Below are 23278 nucleotides of genomic sequence, written 5' to 3' on the forward strand. Positions count from 1 at the left end.
CTACCAGCCATCCAGTTTGCACTATGAACGTGAGCACTTTCGTAGGGAGTTAAGAAAATGGGGTGGAGGGGGGTACAACGCCAGGCAGCGCCTCGGAAGCCACACAGTCCTGCATTCAGTGCTAAGCGACACTTGAGGTGATGTAAAGAGCGGCACCACTGGGCAGTGGGTGCCTGGAAATGAGTAATTTGGGGTGATGAGACATACTATACACTGTGGTAATCCGATGGAAAAGGCTAAGCCCTGGAAAATCATGGAGGACGTGATGTTACAGTATGGGGCTGGATTATTTTTTTATATGTGGTCTCCCTATTGCGCTTAAGAAAACGTTAAATACACAGGAACTCAACACATTTTACAGCGTTAGGCACTGCATACAGTAGAGGAGCAGTCTGTAGACAATGACTGAATCAGCATGACAGTGCACCTTCTCAAAGCTTCATCCGCGAGGCGATGGTTTGTGGATAATAACATTCCCGAAATGGACTGGTCTGCCCACAGTCCCGACCTAAACCCAATGGAATATATTCAGAATGACTTAGAACGTCGAATTCGTTCCAGATCCCAGGGTGCAACATCACTACCTTCTCTGGTTTTGGCTCTTGAGAAAGAATGGCTGTGATTCCTCCACAGATATGCACACACCTCATTGAAAGTGGCTCCACAGATTTCAGGCTGCCATAAAGACGAGGGGTGTAGATGTGTGGTAGTAATGTCCACTAACAGGTGACCAGATTAAGCTAAAGAGCGGTTCAGTTAGCTGCTGCACACAATTTTGTTACTATTCACCAACAACTTATTGGCTTCCCATGAATTATTCAGAGAAATACTTCATTAGATAATATTGAGGATAATTATCAAAAATAAGCTAGCATTTTTTCTCCAGCTAAATGTGTTTTTTGTGTTATTTAGAGTAAAATCTGCAGGTGCTCTTTCACTACCTGCTTAACAGAGAACACCCACATTTACACTGTAGCCAAAGTATCAGAAAGTATTTACTTCCTCATGTTTTCTTAACATCACGTTTTCAGTAAATTATCTAAATAGCTTTGAGGAAATAATAATCTGATGTTAAAGTATCGCTGATTATAGGGAAGAATGACACAGGGCAAAAAAGTTAAGATTTGTGGAAGTACTGTGTGATTATGATATATAAGTGCAAGAAAAGCTGGATTTCAACAGATATAAGGCAGTTCCCAGTGTTTTGTACAGATACCTTATAGGCTATATTTCAAAATATAACCTAGACGACATCTGATTATTTCTATTTCTAAGATTAATGTTTCGATGCATCTGTAAGTAGAATTAACGTTTCGTACTTGACTGAAATATGAGCTTCATCGCATATCATAGTCAATTGGTGGTTTTCTATGAATAGGCGCGAAGAAAAAGATCACACTCAAAATTAAAATTGGTTTAGTGTGGGACTGAAGTTGAGAACATCGATGTTCAAGTGCAAAACTCGATTTTTGTTTCCAAATTGTAGATTTCTGACCATTGTAAATAAACATTCGTTTTGTGGGGCTGTTATTAGTATACTTACCTTGTTAAAATGTGGGTAAGAGAGATGTAAAGTTATAAAAATACATTGAATGTGATACTTATTTTCCATTTTTGAGTTTCAAGGGAAATGATAACAGAACCTATTAAAAAGAGTGTAGAGAGAATATCCAGATAGAATCTTCGGCTGATTAATGGAATTTACACTATTGAAATTATGAGTAAGTTCTTTTCAGCCTTGTCTTTTGCCTTATATGTGCTACTCCAACATAGTTTGCAGAAGAGCTTTTGTAGAGCCTGAGGCATAGTATAGGGATAACAGTAGACTGCATCTGTGAAGCAAACTATGAATTGTGTCTGAATAGCTCAACATTATTGTTATTTGTGTTAGAGCATTACAACAATAGACAATTTCAAACTGATCATAAATTAATAAAATGATTTTACACAGGAATACATTTTATTAGCGCTGAAAGTGCAATAATATATTACAGTTAATGTATTCATTCATCTCATGGAATGGGTCGACAACTGACTATCCATAGATCATCAGTTTAATCTGATGTTCTTGAAGATCCCATACAACAATTTGCAGTTTATGAAATAGTTTGTGCCCAGTAAATTCGTAGTTCTAAAAGGATCTCCTGAATTCATTCATTTCTTGAGCTGTAGCTAATGATGTATTCTCAGTGCTTTAATCCTGGAAACCTCTCCTTTACATTAATTAAAACTTTGTACAATTTGAGTTTATTGTATTTGTGCCCTTATAAGTTGTGAACAGAAGTTTGCAATACGTTTTACAGGAAGACCGAAGAATTAACCTGTTCTCCTCTTCTGTAGCGACAGGATATCATCATCATAACTAGTTTTGCCCCACAAGATACTAGAGTACCATACTGTAAAAAGCTATGAAGAAAATTAAAAATACTCATATCTTGAACGCTCTTCAGGCATATGTCATTAGATGTATTAATAATAATACAGTAACATACCAGTAATAAATTTCGTTCCGACATTAACTTGTCCACCAAATGATCAGCAATTTTTAAACTAAGGACCGTTTGTAGTTTTATTTTAAAAAGCAAAAATCCATTCGCTTTATGCGGACAAGATGCATTGACAGTTCTATCACCGAGACAGTTTTCCTGACTATTAAGTTTGTTACTACTGTGAAGGAAGATTATCAGCTGCGTATAATACTGTACTGGATCCTATAAATAGTTCTCTAGATACAATTTTAAAACATGTAGGCTGTAGTCTCTAATACAATAGAAGTCCACCTTGTGTAGATGTATCATTTCATTTACACAATCAAAAACTTTGCTTTTATCATAATTTGACCTGAGTAAAGGCTGGAACCTTTAAAAACATAGTCTATAGCATCCACAACATCCACTTTTCTTAAAACCATACTGTGCTTCATTAATTACTCCCAGACTTTCGAAATAAATACGACTGAATGTAAATGCTGCCATCCAACATTTCAGAAGAAGCTGGAACTTAGGAAAATGATCTCAATCTTGATGGAGAGTCTTTATCTGCTTTCATATAATCAGAAATCCTCTAGACAGTTTATTGAAAGGCATTGTTAAGTTTCCTCCTGAGCTATTGCTTACTCATTGTAACACTCCCAGGAGTACAAATGGGTGGAGTACCTTTAAACTGGTTGTCGTTTCGACCGTGCGCCCTGTCCACACCACGTACCTGATAATCCCGCGGCGGTCGTATTGTTCTGCTCCACACTACTGCTGGCTTACCTGAAATTATTTATCGAATTATGCAAGCGGGTTTATGGGAGTCACTCAACGTTAAAACACAACACTGTTCGACGTCTGGTACTAACAACTATATTCTGAGACGATTAAAGGAAAATCGCAGGTTGGACTGTTTACATTCTAATTCAGAAGTGTTATCCCAATTAATGGATGATTAACAGTCCAGAATATCATTCAGACAAGCATGCGTGTAACTGACATGACGCGGGTGATTGTCGATGATGCGGAACGCGATGATCGCACGAAGGTTGTTACGCTCGTCACGCATACACAGATATATGGTACCAGTCCTCCTTGACACTAGTAATGATATTTTCACACTGTTCGTAAAGTTAGTGTTTCAGTTCTCAGTTCTCATTTGTACGAGCGTGCGCGTAACCGTCGCGGCGCGGCTGATTGTTGATAATGCGGAAACGCGATGACCGAACGCACGTTCTCAAGCTCCCTACGAATCACTGGCACTTGATTGCACTCTTTTAAGGTAACTAATTTCTACTGATTCACATCTGTTCATTCTGGGAGACCTAACACGGCGCGGATGACTGATACTGTACTGCCCGACACGCAGCGAGAGGATACACAAATACGTTATCAGCAGCACTGCTCATTTTTAAATTACTTCCTGACGCACTTTCCTCTGAATTATTTACTTATTTTATCACTTTACCGTAATAGCACTTGTAGCAACACTTCAACTTCAGTGCTAACAATGCCTGTCACATGCAGAGCTACACACAACACAACACAACAGTTCCGTGTCCTGCGCTCGACTCGACAGACGCGGCTGCCCGCAAAGATACTCCGCAACTAAGCCAGCGATATGACAGTACGCTTACATCGTATTCAGTTTATTTCAACTCTCAGTATGGGACAACTTTAGGTACAGCAAGTTTATGCTTGGTGTATTGACACACAAAAAAAATTTTAACGAATAACTCTGTCAAAACTTGTAGTTACAGGCATCAAAACGTCGAAATATTATTTAATTATTTAAGGGTAGACACAGCAGTTAAAAAAAAGCACATGACGTGGTAGCGTAAAATTTAAAAACAGGAATTTTAATAAGAACAGTATTAGGCATCCTCGACCCTACTGTTAGCTTGTGTAAGTCATTGCGTGTACTTGCTTTCATTGTTAAAAAGCAACTTCCAGATCTTTTCATGGTGGGAACAGACACATCAAAGGAACATTAGTTTTCATTATTATGTTGATCGATCGATAAATGTGTCAGCATCTAGGTGATATATCCACATACCTGTAGGCATCCTGGAAGCTCGAAAACTGTACAAAACGTCCAATGGGAACTGTGTGCCAAAACAGTAAACGTATCTGCAGTGAGATGAGATCAAGGAAAGGAGAAAGGACCCTTTATTGCTTTTGGACGTAAAATAATTAAAAAATGTAACTCTGCCAGTGGATACGTAAGGATAAGACTGAAAAAGAGCAAGTGATTGTATACACACATATGACAAATAAAGTTTACCATAGCTAGAAAGCATTATTTTACTACTGGAGATAGTTTCAGTTTAAAGGCTCAAGAGGTACTCTGTCATATATGACTCGTAAACAGGTAATCTAACGTAACAAACAATAAAAATGAAGAAAGACTTGTAAAAGGGTTGAGAAAAGTTGTTTGCTGTAGCAACAAAATCATACGACTTAAAAGCAACACGATGTACAATAAAACAATTGTCAGTTTATAAAATAGCACCATGACCACTTTTCAATATCGGATAATGCTAACGCATATTGGCACAAGTACAAATTTTGAGACTATATTTTGTTTAAATGTTTTTTTTCCATTTCTGTAAGCAAAACATAAACTTGTTATATCATTGATCAGTTTTTTCGTAAACATCACTTTAAATTCGCCAGTAAGATCGAAATTAATTCATTGTACAGATTTCAGTAAACACGTGAAAGTCACAAGTGAGATAGAAACTTTACGATGTGTTTCCAGAAATTTATTGCTGTCGTACGCCACTCCAAGAAAATTTTGGGAAAATACCACCAGACCCACACCTATCTTTGCAATACTTAAATCATAGATAATACAAACAATTACTTTTTTAAGTTTTAAAGTGTATCTGATTTCACATTGTCAGATACTTTTAAAGTATTTAATATAGTTAGATTGATTAAACTATGTAGATCCTCAGAAGATGCAAATATATATATATTAGTTGATGAGCTGGAACTGTTTTAGTGTGTCAGAAAGCGTGTAAAATGCATTCCACAAAATTTTTTTCTGAATTTTGACAGTATATCTGAGAACTTGTTCTGCAAAGTTTCATTCATGTAATTTCACGTCGGTGTCTCCTTCTGAAATTTTGCTTTGTTTTTCTTCCAATAGGTGTACTCATGGGCATTGGTAACATGATTTGTGTGACTCCAGGATTTCTGTCCGCTGCAGTTGTTGGTGCATTGACATACAAAAATGTGAGTTATATAATTCTGGCTAACATTTGATAACTCCAGGTAGCTGACATTTAATGATGTTTTTGAAACTTAGCTTTCGCTGTTTAGTAAACGTGTGTCCACATTGTAATGTGTTTGACAATTTCACAGCTAAGGGGAAAATATGTATAATGCAAATCGTAATTCGTTTCTTTAACTGTGCAGTGTAAATGAATTAAGATAGTATCAGTGTTCGATGTTCATTTCTGAGAAACCAGTCACCGTGTTTCGAGATTTCAGTTTAATATATGTTAGTGTTCAGAATTAAGAAAACCAACCCACACTTGTACACACACACACAAAACACACACACACACACACACACACACACACACAAACACACACATACATACAGATCTTTCATTAATTGTAGAACTCATTAACATCTTTAGATAACGTATCAGTTTTTCGCCTTTTTGTAATTCAGTTGATTAGTACCAATGCCCAGACGAAGTCTCTACTGAACGTGTGTTTTATTTTATTTTTAAGTGCCCTTTTTGATCAACCAATTCTGCTCTCTACTCCTTCACTGCCTTGCATGAAAATATACATTTAGCCTTGTGTTGTGAGGAATTTCTACCCTGCCTTCCTGGAGAAGGGCAATGAACATCCGTTACATTTCGTGTGATAATATCGGGATGGACATACTAAAAATCTGGTCAGAAGGAACTCCGACACATTCCTGTGTGGCGTACGTTACATGGGAGGCGTACGGAGGTAGAGAAACCAGCTTTATCTCCAAATTTTTAGGCGAGAAGTTTCGACACCTCTTCTTAGCTCTTGAAAGAAAATTGTAGAAGGATTTGGTATCCGTAGTTTAACAAGGACGCCAGAAGTATTCCAACGCCCTTTTCCCTGTTCTGATAGGGATACACATAGATCGTGACAATGGACTAGTCAGATAAGATTGCAGGGAGTGCAGGCGAGAAGCGGTGTCTTTCGTTGGCCGAAAGGTAGATAGCAGTGGGGATTCATAGTGGACAGGTAGACATCCATGGGGAACAAAAGTACCGGATGTTTTTGGATGGTGGAGAGCCATTATAATGTTGTAAAATATAGATGAGTCGTTGTTTGAAGATGCAGAGTTCAGTCACCTAGAAGTGGGAATTATGAGAAAGGTCGAAGGTATATATTGGGGTTTGTATAAATCAAATCTGTGTAGGACACAACAGAAGTATTATGGAAGACTTCAGAGACTGCTCTGCAGAGCTGCTCCAGTCTGCAAGCTGAAATGGTAGGAAAAAATATAAGTGGGGTTAGAGAGGAGTTTAGGCAACAATGGAATCTGTTAGCGACAAGGCATTGCCAACATCCCATCCAATCTGAGAATTCATTTCCTTAATGTACTGAGTCCACACCATGGTGATCATTTTTACCCACCTGTTTTCCCACTGAAAAAAAAAAATCATACGGGACAGAATTGCTTAGCAGTTCAGCATAATTTTGTAGTCGAAATTTAATGTCAGAAAGATAACAGCAATAAAAGTGTTATCTTGCTTTGCAACTTGTTCGCAGTCCTATTGTAATCGTGGTTAGTAGTATCAATATGAAAGGTGGAAACATGGTTTAAAGACCAAGTAGTCGTCTCCATAAGAACTGTTTCCCCAAGAAAGTAGTTAAATCTAACTATAAGAAACCATGCAAAAATCTTGGCTTACTAAAGGAATAAAAATATCTTGTCACCACAAACGGGAACTGTATCTAACAACAAGAAAGAGTAATGGCCCAGAAACAGCCAAATATTTTAAAAACTACTCTGCTACATTAAGAAAGGTTATTAAAAAGTCCAGAAGCACGTGCATCATGGCTGAGATTAATACCTCTGATAACAAAATCAAAACAATTTGGAATATTATTACAAGGGAGATAGGGCAACCACGAGTACAGGATGATGTCATCACCATCAAAGCGAATGTTAACTTGATAAACAACATGTCAGAAGTCGAAAACGTTTAGAATAATCATTTTTTAAATGTAGAGAAAATAGGATCTAAATGTTCGTTAGAAGAAGCAAGGCAGTTAATGGAAGAGGCCTTACCCACACCATTTGATACAATTGATATTCCACCCACCTCTCCTGCTGAAATTAGGAAGATAATAAACTGTCTCACATGGAATTGATGGCATTTCCAGCAGGATAATAAAAGCTTGTTCCCAAGAAATAAGTGAGATTCTTAGCCACATATGTAATAGCTCTCTGAAGCAGGGTATGTTCCCAGATAGACTGATATATGCCATTGTTCAACCACTGCATAGAAAAGGAGATACTTCTGATCTCAACAACTACTGCGCAATCTCTCTTCTGACTGCCTTATCCAAAATTTTTGATATATAGTATATTGTAGAGTAGCTTCACACCTTTGTCAAAATAAAGTGTTAACAAAATGTCACATTGGTTTCCAGAAGGGTTTTTCAACGGAAAATGCTATATATACTTTCACTAATGAAATATTAAATGCTCTGAGTAACCAGAAGTCACCCATTGGAATTTTTTATGATCTATGAAATGCTTTTGATTGTGTAAATCATGGAATACTTCTAGATAAGCTCAAATACTCTTGTATGAATGGGACAGTACTCCAATGGTTTGAATCATACCTAACTGAAAGAGAGCAGAGAGCTGAAATAAGCAGTTCACATAATATGCAAAAACTGGTGATTTCTCAAACTGGGGTACAATCAAGAATGGGGTGCCGCAAGGTTCGGTCTTGGGTCCTCTTCTGTTCTTAATATATACTAATCACTTGCCATTCTATATTCACGAAGATGCAAAGCTGGTACTTTTTGGCGATGATACAAGTGTAGCTATCACACCCAACAGACAAGAATTAACTGCTGAAATTGTAAAAGATGTTTTTCAGAAAACCATTAAGTGGTTCTCTGCAAATGGGCTCTCATTAAACTTTGACAAAACACAGTATCAGTATATACAGTTCCACACAGTAAATGGTTCAAATGGTTCAAATGGCTCTGAGCACTATGGGACTTAACTTCTGAGGTCATCAGTCCCCTAGAACTTAGAACTTCTTAAACCTAACGAACCTAAGGACATCACACACATCCATGCCCGAACCAGGATTCGAACCTGCGACCATAGCGGTCGCGCGCTTCCCGACTGTAGTGCCTAGAACCGCTCGGGCACCCCGGCTGGCACAGTAAATGGAATGACACCATTAATGAATATAGACTTCGATCAGCAATCGGTAGCTAAGGTAGAATATTCTAAATTTCTAGGTGTATGCATTGATGAGGGGTTAAACTGGAAAAAACACACTGAGGATCTGCTGAAAAGTTTGAGTTCAGCTACTTAGGCTATTAGCGTCATTGCAAATTATGGCTATATACATCTGAGTAAATTAGCTTACCACGCCTATTTTCATTCTCTGCTTTCTTATGGTATCATATTCTGGGGTAACTCATCATTGAGTAAAAGAGTGTTCTTTGCACAAAAGCGTGTAATCAGAATACTTGCTGGAGCTCATCCAAGATCATCCTACAGACACTTATTTAAAGAGCTAGAGATCTTCCTGTAGCCTCAATATATATATATATATATATATATATATATATATATATATATATATTCACTAATGAAATTTGTTATTAACAATCCGAACGAATTCAAAAGGAACAGCAGTGTACATGGTTACAACACTAGGAGAAGGGATGATCTTCATTACTCAAGGTGAAATCTAACTTTGGCTCGGAAGGGGGTAAATTATGCTCCCACAAAAGTCTTTGCTCACTTATCTAATAGCACCAAAAGTCTGACAGATAGCCATATAGCATTTAAAAGGAAATTAAAAGAATTTCTTAATGGCAACTCCTTCGACTCATTAGATAAATTTTTGTATATAGTAAGTGGGTAATTTCCCCAAACCCCCCAAAAAAATTAAAAATATTCAGTGTCATGTAATATTTTGTGTAATGTAGTATCTTGTATAGACACCTTTTATTAATCTGACACGTTCCACACCATTATGAAGTGTCATATTCATGATCTATGGAACACGTACTAATCTAATCTAATCTAATAAGGCTACCGACTCATACATTGCTGCGCGCCGCATTGGTTTGAGAGTAATCTCTGTTACTTTCAGGGCTTAGATGATTCACGCTTTAGTTAGAGCCCATTGTTGCCACTGCTCTTACGCTGACCACCGGTTAGAACCAGAAACAGACAGAATATCTGGTATCATGAGTTTCTATTGTGGTCTTGTGGGACAAGAGCTACCAGCTGCTACTAGTTTATCGGTCATTATCGAATATAATCCTCAGATATCTTCGAAGGTTTGTATACCAGTAGTCATATGAAATGAACAAGCACCTTATAACACCGTAAAATTAGAGTTGAATATTCGTACTAAATGACAGTAAATTTGTTCCTCCACTCTTACCATCAGTGATTCCATACGTAAAAAACTTTGAGTGAGCAATGAGATATCCCGAAATAGGTCACGGAAGTGAGATGTATTATTTACGAAGAAGTATACCTCACTTATTTGAAAGACAACGCGTACATTTTGGCGAAGTCTTTTACCTTCTGTTTTTTTTCCTTCCTGTTGCAGGAATTTAATATCATTTTATGTGAAGTCAATGAACAACTTATATTTTGTAATGTTTCCCGGTAGTGAATAGAGTTACAGTTGTCCAGGTACTAATTCAAAGGCTTTAGGGTTCCTCACAGGCTGTGGGAAGCTACTGCACAACTACTAAAACACACAATAAAAAAAAGTGAAATTTAGTGAGCGAAATTTATCCAAATTTGGATTCGTAGTTAATCTGAATTCGTAAGGCTAGCCTCATGTCGCTACAGTGTGCACCACTAAGGGCAGTAGTATCAGAGCATGTCATGCATGGGAACCGTAGTACTTCTGTTTGTTCAATATTAAGCACACTTTTATATAGAATTGAACTCATTAAATAATAGTTACTGACTCTCCTGGAAATACACAATAGGAAAACCGTCTCGAGATGCACACTTGTGGGCTGACACAATACTGTGGAAGTATGTTGAAGAAATCAACACTAGTAAAGGAGAATACATCTAAGCTCGACAGAAAAAGAGTTTGAATACAAAATACGCTTTCTCTGCGCCCATTTGCCGTCGGTTCATTCACTGAAAATGAAGCTGTCGTCTGATTAGTGACCGAAGATACTACCAACAATTAGCAGGCAGGAACGTTCTGTGATAACCAAATGTCGAAGTAGCTAACAATATACACACATCAAAAAAAGTTTTGCATGACCTTGGTTCCAAGAATACCGGAACCTGTACAGAAAATTGGTATAGCGATCAACATAAACATCATTTCCTCCCCTTTTAGTGCTCATGAAAACCAGACATTGCATGTTGTACCACCATATAGCGAGTACTTCAGAGGTGTTGGTCCAGATTGCTGTACACACCAGCACCTCTACTAACCAATAAGACGTTCTCTTGGAAGTTCATCAAGGCACTGTTGGTCCAGATTGTTCCAAAATGGTTCAAATGGCTCTGAGCACTATGGGACTTAACATCTGTGGTCATCAGTCCCCTAGAACTTAGAACTACTTAAACCTAACTAACCTAAGGACATCACACACATCCATGTCCGAGGCAGGATTCGAACCTGCGACCGTAGCAGTCGCGCGGTTCCGGACTGAGCGCCTAGAACCGCTAGACCACCGCGGCCGGCAGATTGTTCCACTCCTCTACGGCTTTTCGGCGTAGATCCCTCGGGGTGGTTGGTCGGTCATGTCGCCCATAAACAGCCGTTTTCAATCTATCCCAGGCATGTTCGACAGGGTTTATGTCGGGAGAACATGGTGGCCACTCTAGTCGAGCGATACCGTTGTCCTGAAGGAAGTCATTCTCCAGATGAGCACGATGGGGGCGCCAATTGTGGTCCATGAAGACGAGTGCCTTGCCAGTATGCTGCCGATATGGTTGCGCTATCGATCGGAGGATGGCATTCACGTATCGTATAGCCCTTACGGCGCCTTCTATGACCACCAGCGGCATACGTCGCCTCACATAATACCGCCCCAAAACAGCAGGGAATGTCCACTTTGCTACATTCGCTGGACAGAGTGTCTAAGGCATTCAGCCTGACCGGGCTGCCTCCAAACATGTCTCCGACGATTGTATGGTTGAAGGCATATTCGACACTTATCGGTGAAAACGTGATGCCAATCCTGAGGGGTCCATTCGGCATGTTGTTGGGTTCATCTGTACCAAGCTGCATGGCATCGTGGTTGCAAAGATGGACCTCGCAATGGACGTCGAGAGTGAGGTTGCGCATCACGCAGCCTATTGCGCACAGTTTGAGTCGTAACACGACGTCCTGTGACTGCACAAAAGTATTTTTCAACGTGGTGCCGTTGCTGTCAGGATTCCTCCGAGCCATAATCCGTAGGTACCTGTCAACCACTGAAGTAGTAGCCCTTGGGCGGCCTGAGCGATGCATGTCATGGACAGTTCCTCTCTCTCTGTATCTCCTCCATATCCAAACAACATCGCTTTGGTTCACTCCAAGACGCTTGGACACTTCCCTAGTTAAGAGCCCTTCCTGACACGAAGTAACAATGCGGACCCGATAGAACTGCGGTATTGACGGTCTAGGCATGGTTGGACTACAGACAACACGAGCCGTATACCTCATTCCTGACGGAATGACTGGAACTGATCGGCTGTCGGTCCCCCTTTCGTCTAGTTGGGGCTGCTCATGCATGGTTTTTTACATCTTTGGGCGGTTTTACTGACATCTCTGAACCGTCAAAGGACTGTGTCTGTCACAGTCAACATCTATCTTCAGGAGTTCTGGGAACTGGGGTGATGCAGAACTATTTTTGATGTATGAAGTTCAAATTGCAGTCCAGGAGAAAACCCTGTAATCCAGGGTTGTCGTCAATGGATACACCGGCGAGGTTGCTGTAAATATTGGATGGTTCCAACAGGCGAGGCTGTGACGAACTAATCCTCGGCAACCCTTAAATCTGCCGCGGATGTTTTTGCACAAAACCTGATGCCTCAGGGTACTTACTTCCAAGCCGCGCCTAGTGACATGCTAACTGTGGACATAATTTATCGACTGATCCGCTGATACGTCCTACAGGTTTGCAATGGGAACCCTATGTGCATTTTGCGTCCTGGAGTTCACTGAATGTGATTTGGCTGCAATAAACAGTGAGTCAGTTGTAATAAATAGTTCAGTGAAGAATTCATGACAGTTGTAATGGACAAAACAACTCGGCGAAGTTGTTTACATGTTTACTGTGTAAAATTAGGCTTCGGCGTGAGTGTCATAGCAGGTGAGCATGAGTAAGACATTCATAAGGAGGCTAACGAATCAGTGAAATGCAAGGAGCGTTAGCTATGCGCCATCAACTTGATGGCAAATTTCTGCAGTATTGGATTAGATGTGCTACCTTTTCAGACACTTTACTCTCTCTCTTTGCATAATAAACTGAGCTAACTCACTGTGAAATGGAGTTACGTGAATGAATGCGTATTCATTTCTCCGATACTGTTCGATTCTGAGCAGCTATGAGGAGGGGCAATCAAACAAGTAATGTCAGGAGTAAGAACATTCTGTTAGTTTGTTGCACCCAATCGGACAGAAAAGTTGAACGATTGTACAATTAGTTAAAGCTTGGATAGACTATTTAGCCATTGATGCATGTACGGTGTTATTTAGCCGCTGATATGAGTATGTTTTCTACTGTGTCTTGTAATTTCTGCACATTTATAATGCGAAATGTTTAAGATAGTATGAATCTATATAAGTTATAAATTAAAGTACTCCACTGTGTTTTCCTGCCTGCCCGCACAGGCAGCTAGTTTCGCTAATAGGCATAATGATTCACGGGGGATGTTTGTGTATATGCGTATAATTTATTACCACTATGACAGAAAACTCATCCATTCTTAGATACTGCTAGTCATGAGAACCCATGACCGATCACTGGTAACATTATATTTGTTTAATCTTGAGGGTAAGGAAGACATATTTTAAGGAGACTATAGTGGAAAGTCTAGGATGGAATACAAACAACAAAACGAGTTCATAGGTCACAGTATTGATATTGTCACTCTGCACTTGCATGAGTAAGTGTATGTTTTGTCATTTTATTTGTAATTGAGAATTATAAAAAAACGCCAGAAAAGAAAACATTTTATACAGCTAGCACAGATTTCCCCCCCCCCCCTATGAACCATGGACAATACCGTTGGTGGGGCGTCTTGCGTGCCTCAGCGATACAGATAGCCGTGCCGTAGGTGCAACCACAACGGAGGGGTATCTGTTGAGAGACCAGACAAACGTGTGGTTCCTGAAGAGAGGCAGCAGCCTTTTCAGTAGTTGCAAGGGCAACAGTCAGGATAATTAACTGATCTGGCCTTGCAACACTAACCAACACGGCCTTGCTGTGCTGGTACTGCGAACGGCTGAAACCAAGGGGAAACTACGGCCGTAATTTTTTCCCGAGGGCATGCAGCTTTACTGTATGATTAAATGATGATGGCGTCCTCTTGGGTAAAATATTCTGGAGGTAAAATAGTCCCCCATTCGGATCTCCGGGCGGGGGCTACTCAAGAGGATGTCGTTATCAGGAGACAGAAAACTGGCGTTCTACGGATCGGAGCGTGGAATGCCAGATCCCTTAATCGGGCAGGTAGGTTAGAGAATTTAAAAAGGGAAATGGATAGGTTAAAGTTAGATATAGTGGGAATTAGTGAAGTTCGGTGGAAGGAGGAACAAGACTTCTGGTCAGGTGAATACAGGGTCATAAAAACAAAATCAAATAGGGGTAATGCAGGAGTATGTTTAATAATGAATATGAAAATAGGAATGCTGATAAGCTACTACAAACAGCATAGTGAACGCATTATTGTGGCCAAGATAGATACAAAACCCACGCCTACTACAGTAGTACAAGTTTATATGACAAAGAGCTCTGCAGATGACGAAGAAATTGAAGAAAAGTATGATGAAATAAAAGAAATTATTCAGATTGTGAAGGTAGACGAAAATTTAATAGTCATTGGTGACTGGAATTCGGCAGTAGGAAAAGAGAGAGAAGGAAACGTAGTAGGCGAATATGGACTGGGGGTAAGAAATGAAAGAGGAAGCCTCCTGGTAGAATTTTGCAAAGAGCACAACTTAATCATAGCTAACACTTGGTTCAAGAATCATAAAAGAAGGTTGTATACATGGAAGAACCCTGGAGATACTAAAAGGTATCAGATAGATTATATGATGGTAAGACAGAGATTTAGGAACCAGGTTTTAAATTGTAAGACATTTCCAGGGGCAGATGTGGATTCTGACCACAATCTATTGGTTATGACCTGTAGATTAAAACTGAAGAAACTGCAAAAAGGTGGGAATTTAAGGAGATGGGACCTGGATAAACTGACTAAACCAGAGGTAGTACAGACTTTCAGGGAGAGCATAAGGGAACAATTGACAGTAATGGGGGAAAGAAATACAGTAGAAGAATAATGGGGAGCTTTGGGGGATAAAGTAGTGAAGGCAGCATAGAATCAAGTAGGTAAAAAGACGAGGGCTGGTAGAAATCCTTGGGTGACAGAACAAATACTGAATTTAATTGATGAAAGGAGAAAATATAAAAATGCAGTAAATGAAGCAGGCAATAAGTAATACAAACGCCTCAAAAATGAGATCGACAGGAAGTGCAAAATGGCTAAGCAGGCATGGCTAGAGGACAAATGAAAGGATGTAGAGGCTTATCTCACTAGGGGTAAGATAGATACAGCCTACACGAAAATTAGAGACCTTCAGAGAAAAGAGAACCGCTGGTATGAATATCAAAAGCTCAGATGGAAACCCAGTTCTAAGCAAAGAAGGGAAAGCAGAAAGGTGGAAGGAGTATATAGAGGGTCTATACAAGGGCGATGTACTTAGGGTCAATATTATGGAAATGGAAGAGGATGCAGATGAAGATGAAATGGGAGCTATAATACTGCGTGAAGAGTTTGACAGAGCACCGAAAGACCTGAGTCGAAACAAGGCCCCGGGAGTAGACAACATTCCATTAGAACTACTGACAGCCTTGGGAGAGCCAGTCTTGAGGAAACTCTACCATCTGGTGAGCAAGATGTACGAAACAAGCGAAATACCCTCAGACTTCAAGAAGAATATAATAATTCCAATCCCAAAGAAAGTAAGTGTTACCGAACTGTGAGTTTAATAAGTCACGGCTGCAAAATACTAACGCGGGTTCGTTACAGACGAATGGAAAAACTAGTGGAATCCGACCTCGGGGAAGATCAGTTTGGATTCCGTAGAAATGTTGGCACATGTGAGGCAATACTGACCCTACGACTTATCTTAGAAGCTAGATTAAGGAAAGGCAAACCTACATTTCTAGCATTTGTAGACATAGAGAAAGCTTTTGACAATGTTGGCTGGAATACACTCATTCAAATTCTGAAGGTGGCAGGGGTAAAATACAGGGAGCGAAAGGCTATTTACAATTTGTACAGAAACCAAATGGCAGTTATAAGAGTGGAGGGACATGAAAGGGAAGCTGTGGTTGGGAAGGGAGTGAGACAGGGGTGTAGCCTGTCCCCGATATTATTCAATCTGTAAATTGAGCAAGCAGTAAAGGAAACAAAAGAAAAATTCGGAGTAGGTATTAAAACCCATGGAGAAGAAATAAAAACTATGAGGTTCGCTGATGACATTGGAATTCTGTCAGAGACAGCAAAGGACTTGGAAGAGCAGTTAAATGGAATGGATAGTGTCTTGAAAGGAGGGTATAAGATGAACATCAACAAAAGCAAAACTAGGGTAATGAAATGTAGTCGAATTAAGTAGGGTGATGTTGAGGGAATTAGATTAGGAAATGAGACACTTAAAGTAGTAAAGGAGTTTTGCTACTTGGGGAGCAAAATAACTGATGATGGTCGAAATAGAGAGGATATAAAATATAGACTGGCAATGGCAAAGAAAGCGTTTCTGAAGAAGAGAAATTTGTTAACATCGAGTATAGATTTAAGTGGCAGGAAGTCGGTTCTGAAAGTACTTGTATGGAGTGTAGCCATGTATGGAAATGAAACGTGGATGATAAATACACTCCTGGAAATTGAAATAAGAACACCGTGAATTCATTGTCCCAGGAAGGGGAAACTTTATTGACACATTCCTGGGGTCAGATACATCACATGATCACACTGACAGAACCACAGGCACATAGACACAGGCAACAGAGCATGAACAATGTCGGCACTAGTACAGTGTATATCCACCTTTCGCAGCAATGCAGGCTGCTATTATCCCATGGAGACGATCGTAGAGATGCTGAATGTAGTCCTGTGGAACGGCTTGCCATGCCATTTCCACCTGGCGCCTCAGTTGGACCAGCGTTCGTGCTGGACGTGCAGACCGCGTGAGACGACGCTTCATCCAGTCCCAAACATGCTCAATGGGGGACAGATCCGGAGATCTTGCTGGCCAGGGTAGTTGACTTACACCTTCTAGAGCACGTCGGGTGGCACGGGATACATGCGGACGTGCATTGTCCTGTTGGAACAGCAAGTTCCCTTGCCGGTCTAGGAATGGTAGAACGATGGGTTCGATGACGGTTTGGATGTACCGTGCACTATTCAGTGTCCCCTCGACGATCACCAGTGGTGTACGGCCAGTGTAGGAGATCGCTCCCCACACCATGATGCCGGGTGTTGGCCCTGTGTGCCTCGGTCGTATGCAGTCCTGATTGTGGCGCTCACCTGCACGGCGCCAAACACGCATACGACCATCATTGGCACCAAGGCAGAAGCGACTCTCATCGCTGAAGACGACACGTCTCCATTCGTCCCTCCATTCACGCCTGTCGCGACACCACTGGAGGCGGGCTGCACGATGTTGGGGCGTGAGCGGAAGACGGCCTAACGGTGTGCGGGACCGTAGCCCAGCTTCATGGAGACGGTTGCGAATGGTCCTCGCCGATACCCCAGGAGCAACAGTGTCCCTAATTTGCTGGGAAGTGGCGGTGCGGTCCCCTACGGCACTGCGTAGGATCCTACGGTCTTGGCGTGCATCCGTGCGTCGCTGCTGTCCGGTCCCAGGTCGACGGGCACGTGCACCTTCCGCCGACCACTGGCGACAACATCGATGTACTGTGGAGACCTCACGCCCCACGTGTTGAGCAATTCGGCGGTACGTCCACCCGGCCTCCCGCATGCCCACTATACGCCCTCGCTCAAAGTCCGTCAACTGCACATACGGTTCACGTCCACGCTGTCGCGGCATGCTACCAGTGTTAAAGACTGCGATGGAGCTCCGTATGCCACGGCAAACTGGCTGACACTGACGGCGGCGGTGCACAAATGCTGCGCAGCTAGCGCCATTCGACGGCCAACACCGCGGTTCTTGGTGTGTCCGCTGTGCCGTGCGTGTGATCATTGCTTGTACAGCCCTCTCGCAGTGTCCGGAGCAAGTATGGTGGGTCTGACACACCGGTGTCAATGTGTTCTTTTTTCCATTTCCAGGAGTGTAGTTTAGACAAGAAGAGAATAGAAGCTTTCGAAATGTGGTGCTACAGTCGAATGCTGAAGTTTAGATGGGTAGATAACATAACTAATGAGGAGGTATGGAATAGAACTGGGGAGAAGAGGAGTTTTTGACACAACTTGACTAGAAGAAGGGATCGATTGGTACGACATGTTCTGAGGCATCAAGGGATCACCAATTTAGTATTGGAGGGCAGCGTGGAGGGTAAAAATCGTAGAGGGAGACCAAGAGATGAATACACTAAGTATATTCAGAGATGTAGGTTGCAGTAGGTACTGGGAGATGAAGAAGCTTGCACAGGATAGAGTAGCATGGACAGCTGCATCAAACCAGTCTCAGGACTTAAGGCCACAACAACAACAACAACAACAACAACAACAACAACAACAGCACAGATCACGGAGAGAGGGTTGTCAAGAGCAGATTAAGAATATGAGTGAAACCAATGGTACATGATACATTTTGGATGACTACTTCATTCTAAAAATTTCACTGTTACTGCTCCATATTATTATACTGTTTTAAAATGAAAAGTGCCCTAAGAACAATTTTCGGAAGTTAGAGACAAACAACCCACATTAGTTTCCTGTTTCTCTTGTCAATAAGCCATATGCCAAAAGTATTTAACTTGAGGTTTGTGAAACCTTACAGTCAGCTCTAACTTTTAAAATATTTATGATACTGGAACATCCTGCATGAATACCAAAAAGTTATCATCACAGACGACATTTGTTCGCATACATCAAGTGCTAAGCAACAACAAGAAAATTAAAAGAGTGAGAGCTTAAATCAAGCCATCAAAATTGTATTACACATGACAGTGAAATCCTGCTTGTCCCCCTTTGCCCCCCCCCCTCCCTGCTTCTTCCCCTTTACAGTCCCAGTGTGAAAGTTCACGTTCCCTGCATCTAGAGAACTCTTGATGTCAATCCGTCATTAACCAGTATTACCGAATCCGAGTTCGATACTGGTAACGTGTTTGCCTACCAGGCCGCGGGCCTGCATTCGTTTCTCGGCTGGGTTGGAGATTTTCTCCGCACGTCGACTGGGTGTTGTGTTGTCCTCATCATCGTCTCATCATCACCAACGTGCAAGTCGCCTAATGTGGCGTCACCTGAAATAAGAGTTACAGCACAGCGACCAAACTACCCTGAATGGCTCACGATCATTGCATTGCAAATTGAACAACTAAACCAAAGCTACAACCACGACCTAAACCACTTCTGATTTTATGCTGACAACGAAAACCATTCTGATATCCATTCCCATTCCTCCCCGAGTGGGATTCTTCTGTCCATTTAAACTGTGTTTGTTCTGCATCACACCACAATAACCGCGACAAAAGGCTCGTGTACTTGTAGAAGACTTTGCGAAAGACTTGTTCCATGTATCTTCCCACTGCTTTCAGTTGCACCGTTTTCACCTACACGTTCTACCCCATAAAGCGATTATGCAGTTAGTTATGTCAGTTACCATATTTACTGCAATCACTGAGCATATCTTATACGGACATCACGACTAACTAGCCGAACACTGGTGTGAATAGCCACTACCAGACTATGGCCAGAAATGGGTTGAAGCATTTATGTACAATGCATGCTACTCTCCTCGCTGTTGTTGATGTAACTAGTTGTTTCAGACATCAAGCAATTAGGATCTTCTCCTCCAAAGGGCAGTTTCTGTTAATTGAGTATTTGGAAACTATCCACCCAACACAACTATACTGTTAGACCTACTAACTTGTCCTTCACGTACCTCTCTGTATCCCCAGTCCTCTTCCCACGCCCTTGTTCTCAGCATAATCTCTCTGTCCACTAATTAACGTCATACTTTAGCTTGACCCCTACTTTAATTTTTAGTTCCACTATCTCACTCTATCCTGTTTGGTGTCGGGAAGGTAATGAATCAAAAGTGAAAAGCAAACATGGCAAGTAATAATTTTGAATTTTCCATTTACCAACATTTATTAAATTTAATCAACCAGTCCCCAGAAAGTCATCAAGTAGGATATGTTCTGTTAGTAAGGTTTGTGTCCTATTAACCAGTACTGGTATTAATCACATTTATGATCCACACATTTTCTGGAAAATACTGGTTTTACTTAGCTTTGAAATTTTCTCCATCTACTGTAATCAAATGTGAAAGTAACACTCATGCCTCTTCCATTTCGTAGAAGGTATGTGAAGAAACTCTACATATGCTTTCCTCCATTTGAACTGGAAACAATCTCATTTCACTATTTTAACTATTTCACAATATGGACGTATGGGTTTGGGAGTGATGTAGTAAATTATTTAATTATTTTTAAATAAAAGGTTTTCGTCGTTTCACGCCGTACAACGAATTATTTAACAACATTCAGCTGTATATTTTGGTCCATTTCTCATTACAATAAAAATTTTTAATGAGAATAATTGAGGAGTAAGAAAGACCACTCACTGAACAGTAGATTTGTTGACTCGTGGATAGGAACTAGAGCAACATGGTACCTGTGAATTGAATGACGACGTTTGTTGGTATCGGGAAACAAACCGACGCTTTTCGTGGACACTGGGAGTCCTATAAAAGATCTGATAAGCTTCATTTGTTTGGGCTGAATCCAACTACATATTGAAAAAACGAAGTTGCCCATATATGCATAAACACTACAGAAAATGCCCATGACGACTCTTAGGGGAGACACCCTGTATATTTCCTGAGAGCAGAGCACGTATATGTAAATGTGGTTTTGTGGTAACATTTCAAAACATCTTAGGATTATTTTCTTAAATACTTTTAGACTGTTCCTGACGTTATAATTCGTGCAACAAACTTCATTTAGAATTTTATGAAATTAAATTTTAGCTAACGTAAACAATATTTTGTTGCAGCAATCGTCTGAACAGTGGAAGAAAATTTTCCTTATATCAGCAGGCATCCTTTTACCTCCTGGCTTCCTACATCTTCTCAGATCGTCATCTGAAGTACAAGAGTGGAATTTCCCGAAGTCATCGGCAAAAAAATTGAAACATGATATCTCTGCAAAGGACGAGGAAGCTCAGCAACATCTGACATCAGAACATGAAACTGAAAATCATCAGGATACAGAAGAGAAACAAAACTATATACTGTGAGAAGGATTTAGATGAGGAAGTTCAGTATTATAAGTATGTTGAAATATTTTTACAATTTTTATATACGTTGACCAGAGATGATTAACAGATACCGTTTGTATTGAAGCACCTTTAGAAAATAAAAATTCCACTAAAATTAATTTTGTAAATTATAATTTATTCATTCACGCACACATTATGATGTGTAGTTCCCTTCACCATGCAGAGCCTTTATAGATGTGGGATAAAGTTGAAAAGTACTTGTTTTTTTACGATTTACAGTCGCATATGTCGTTATAGATGTCTGAGGCTATCAACGACAAAGCTTAAAAAGAGTTAACAGTTGACAGCTCCTGGCCTGTATATCAGTGTCTTCGCTCATCAGACATCCCTGCCATTTGTTACAACTTTAAATCGTTCGTCAACCCTCACCACAATGAACGTACCGAGTTCTAACCACAGAAAATGAAGCATTTAACCCAGGATTTATGATGATGAGGTCTTAACGCAACGTAAAGCGCTCTGATTTGTACTACCGGCCACAACTGTGTGGGACTGGGAAACTGGTAATTTTAAAGAAGCATTTCAAAATACGATATTTATTAACATTCTCTTGTCCATTTGATATGGAATTTTACAATGAACGAATGGAAATTTACTTCATCTAATTGTCCCATATACGTTTGCAGCTGAGGGAAAAAAAATGGTAGAAAGATCATCGTAGTGTGTGCTCTGTGCACTGAGTAAGTGAAAACTACATTGGATGGAAGGTTAATAATGCAAATACGAGAATTTCTCCGTTAAAGGAAACTACGATAAAAGGAAAGCGAACACTGATTCTTTAGTAATGAACGCTACACAGCACGTACGAGGCAAATTGAGGGAGGCAAGTTAAAGCTCCGCTAGTTAACGTTTCATTAGTTAGTAACAGGATGGACTATTTCGAGTCTAAGTAGTTCTGAAAGAACGAACTAGATACTCACACGAGCTGAGACAACGATGCTAAATCGCCTCATAACTTAGCTATTATCCAAAGGAGGAAAGATGAATATACTGATGAAGTCACTCGTCGCTATCCACACTTACATTACTTGATTCTAACCGTTTCGGATTGCTGGCTGCTACTGCTTCTGACGGGATCAACGTCTGTGGTCTTCCATCACTCGTCTACAGCGTCTGACATAAATACATTTTGTGCAGCAACTCAAAGTTTATATGAGAACTTCAGCATTGAATTAAATCCCATATACTCCCAGCTTCTATCAGACCATACACAACAATACATTTTTCCTTCATAACCTTATAATTTCTCAACGCGATCTGACTGAACTTCATAATTACTTAAATATCTGACTGCACTTTCAATATACCTCAAAGCTATCTGCTTTCACTCCAGCTATCAAGACGGCACTGCCAGCAAATTTTTCGCAGTCTACACCGACCATTCCTTTATCACGCTTTTCTGCGCGATGGTACAGACCAAGCAGATGCTGAGAAAAGCGCGTAAGAATAACCTTGATTCTGCCGCCTTTGCGCCCAGAGAATGCTACCAAAAGCTTCTAGAAACCTCATCCGAGAAATTAGACGAGCCAATGGAACCCCTTGCCTGTAAATTTGGTATTATTTTCCTTTTCGACATCGGCGCACTCTGACTGAGTCACATAGGCCACACAGGAATGTGCTGTTTAGAGCTCCTAATTTTTTTTTTAATAGCATGACCAACCCGATGATGTATCACGAAATATAACGGAATCTGCCTGCGCTCCCTTATCAAGGCTCAGTAGTAAAATACGTCCAAAACCTTGAGCTGAACTTACGTAGTCATGCAGAGTTCGGGTTTTGCAAATCACAAGGCCACTTAAAAATTAAAAATGAAACTGATGTTGTACGGACACTGCCTCTTTGCATCCGTATTACTCCACAGAATCGCGAACAG

General features: G+C 40.6%; 1 protein-coding gene across 1 annotated transcript in view; it reads left to right on the plus strand.

Moving 5' to 3' along the window:
- Positions 1-21464, plus strand: part of LOC126149728 (sialin-like) — a 79103-nt gene extending 57639 nt beyond the window's left edge. The window contains exons 9-10 of the mRNA XM_049915830.1: positions 5629-5714; positions 21121-21464. Of these exons, the coding sequence (XP_049771787.1) occupies positions 5629-5714; positions 21121-21363 (329 nt within the window). The 3' untranslated portion in view covers positions 21364-21464. The remainder of the gene's footprint in view (positions 1-5628; positions 5715-21120) is intronic.
- The last annotated feature ends 1814 nt before the right edge of the window (positions 21465-23278 follow it).

The sequence above is a fragment of the Schistocerca cancellata genome, chromosome 2 (assembly GCF_023864275.1).
Source record: "Schistocerca cancellata isolate TAMUIC-IGC-003103 chromosome 2, iqSchCanc2.1, whole genome shotgun sequence".
In the NCBI taxonomy this organism is placed as follows: Eukaryota; Metazoa; Arthropoda; class Insecta; order Orthoptera; family Acrididae; genus Schistocerca; species Schistocerca cancellata.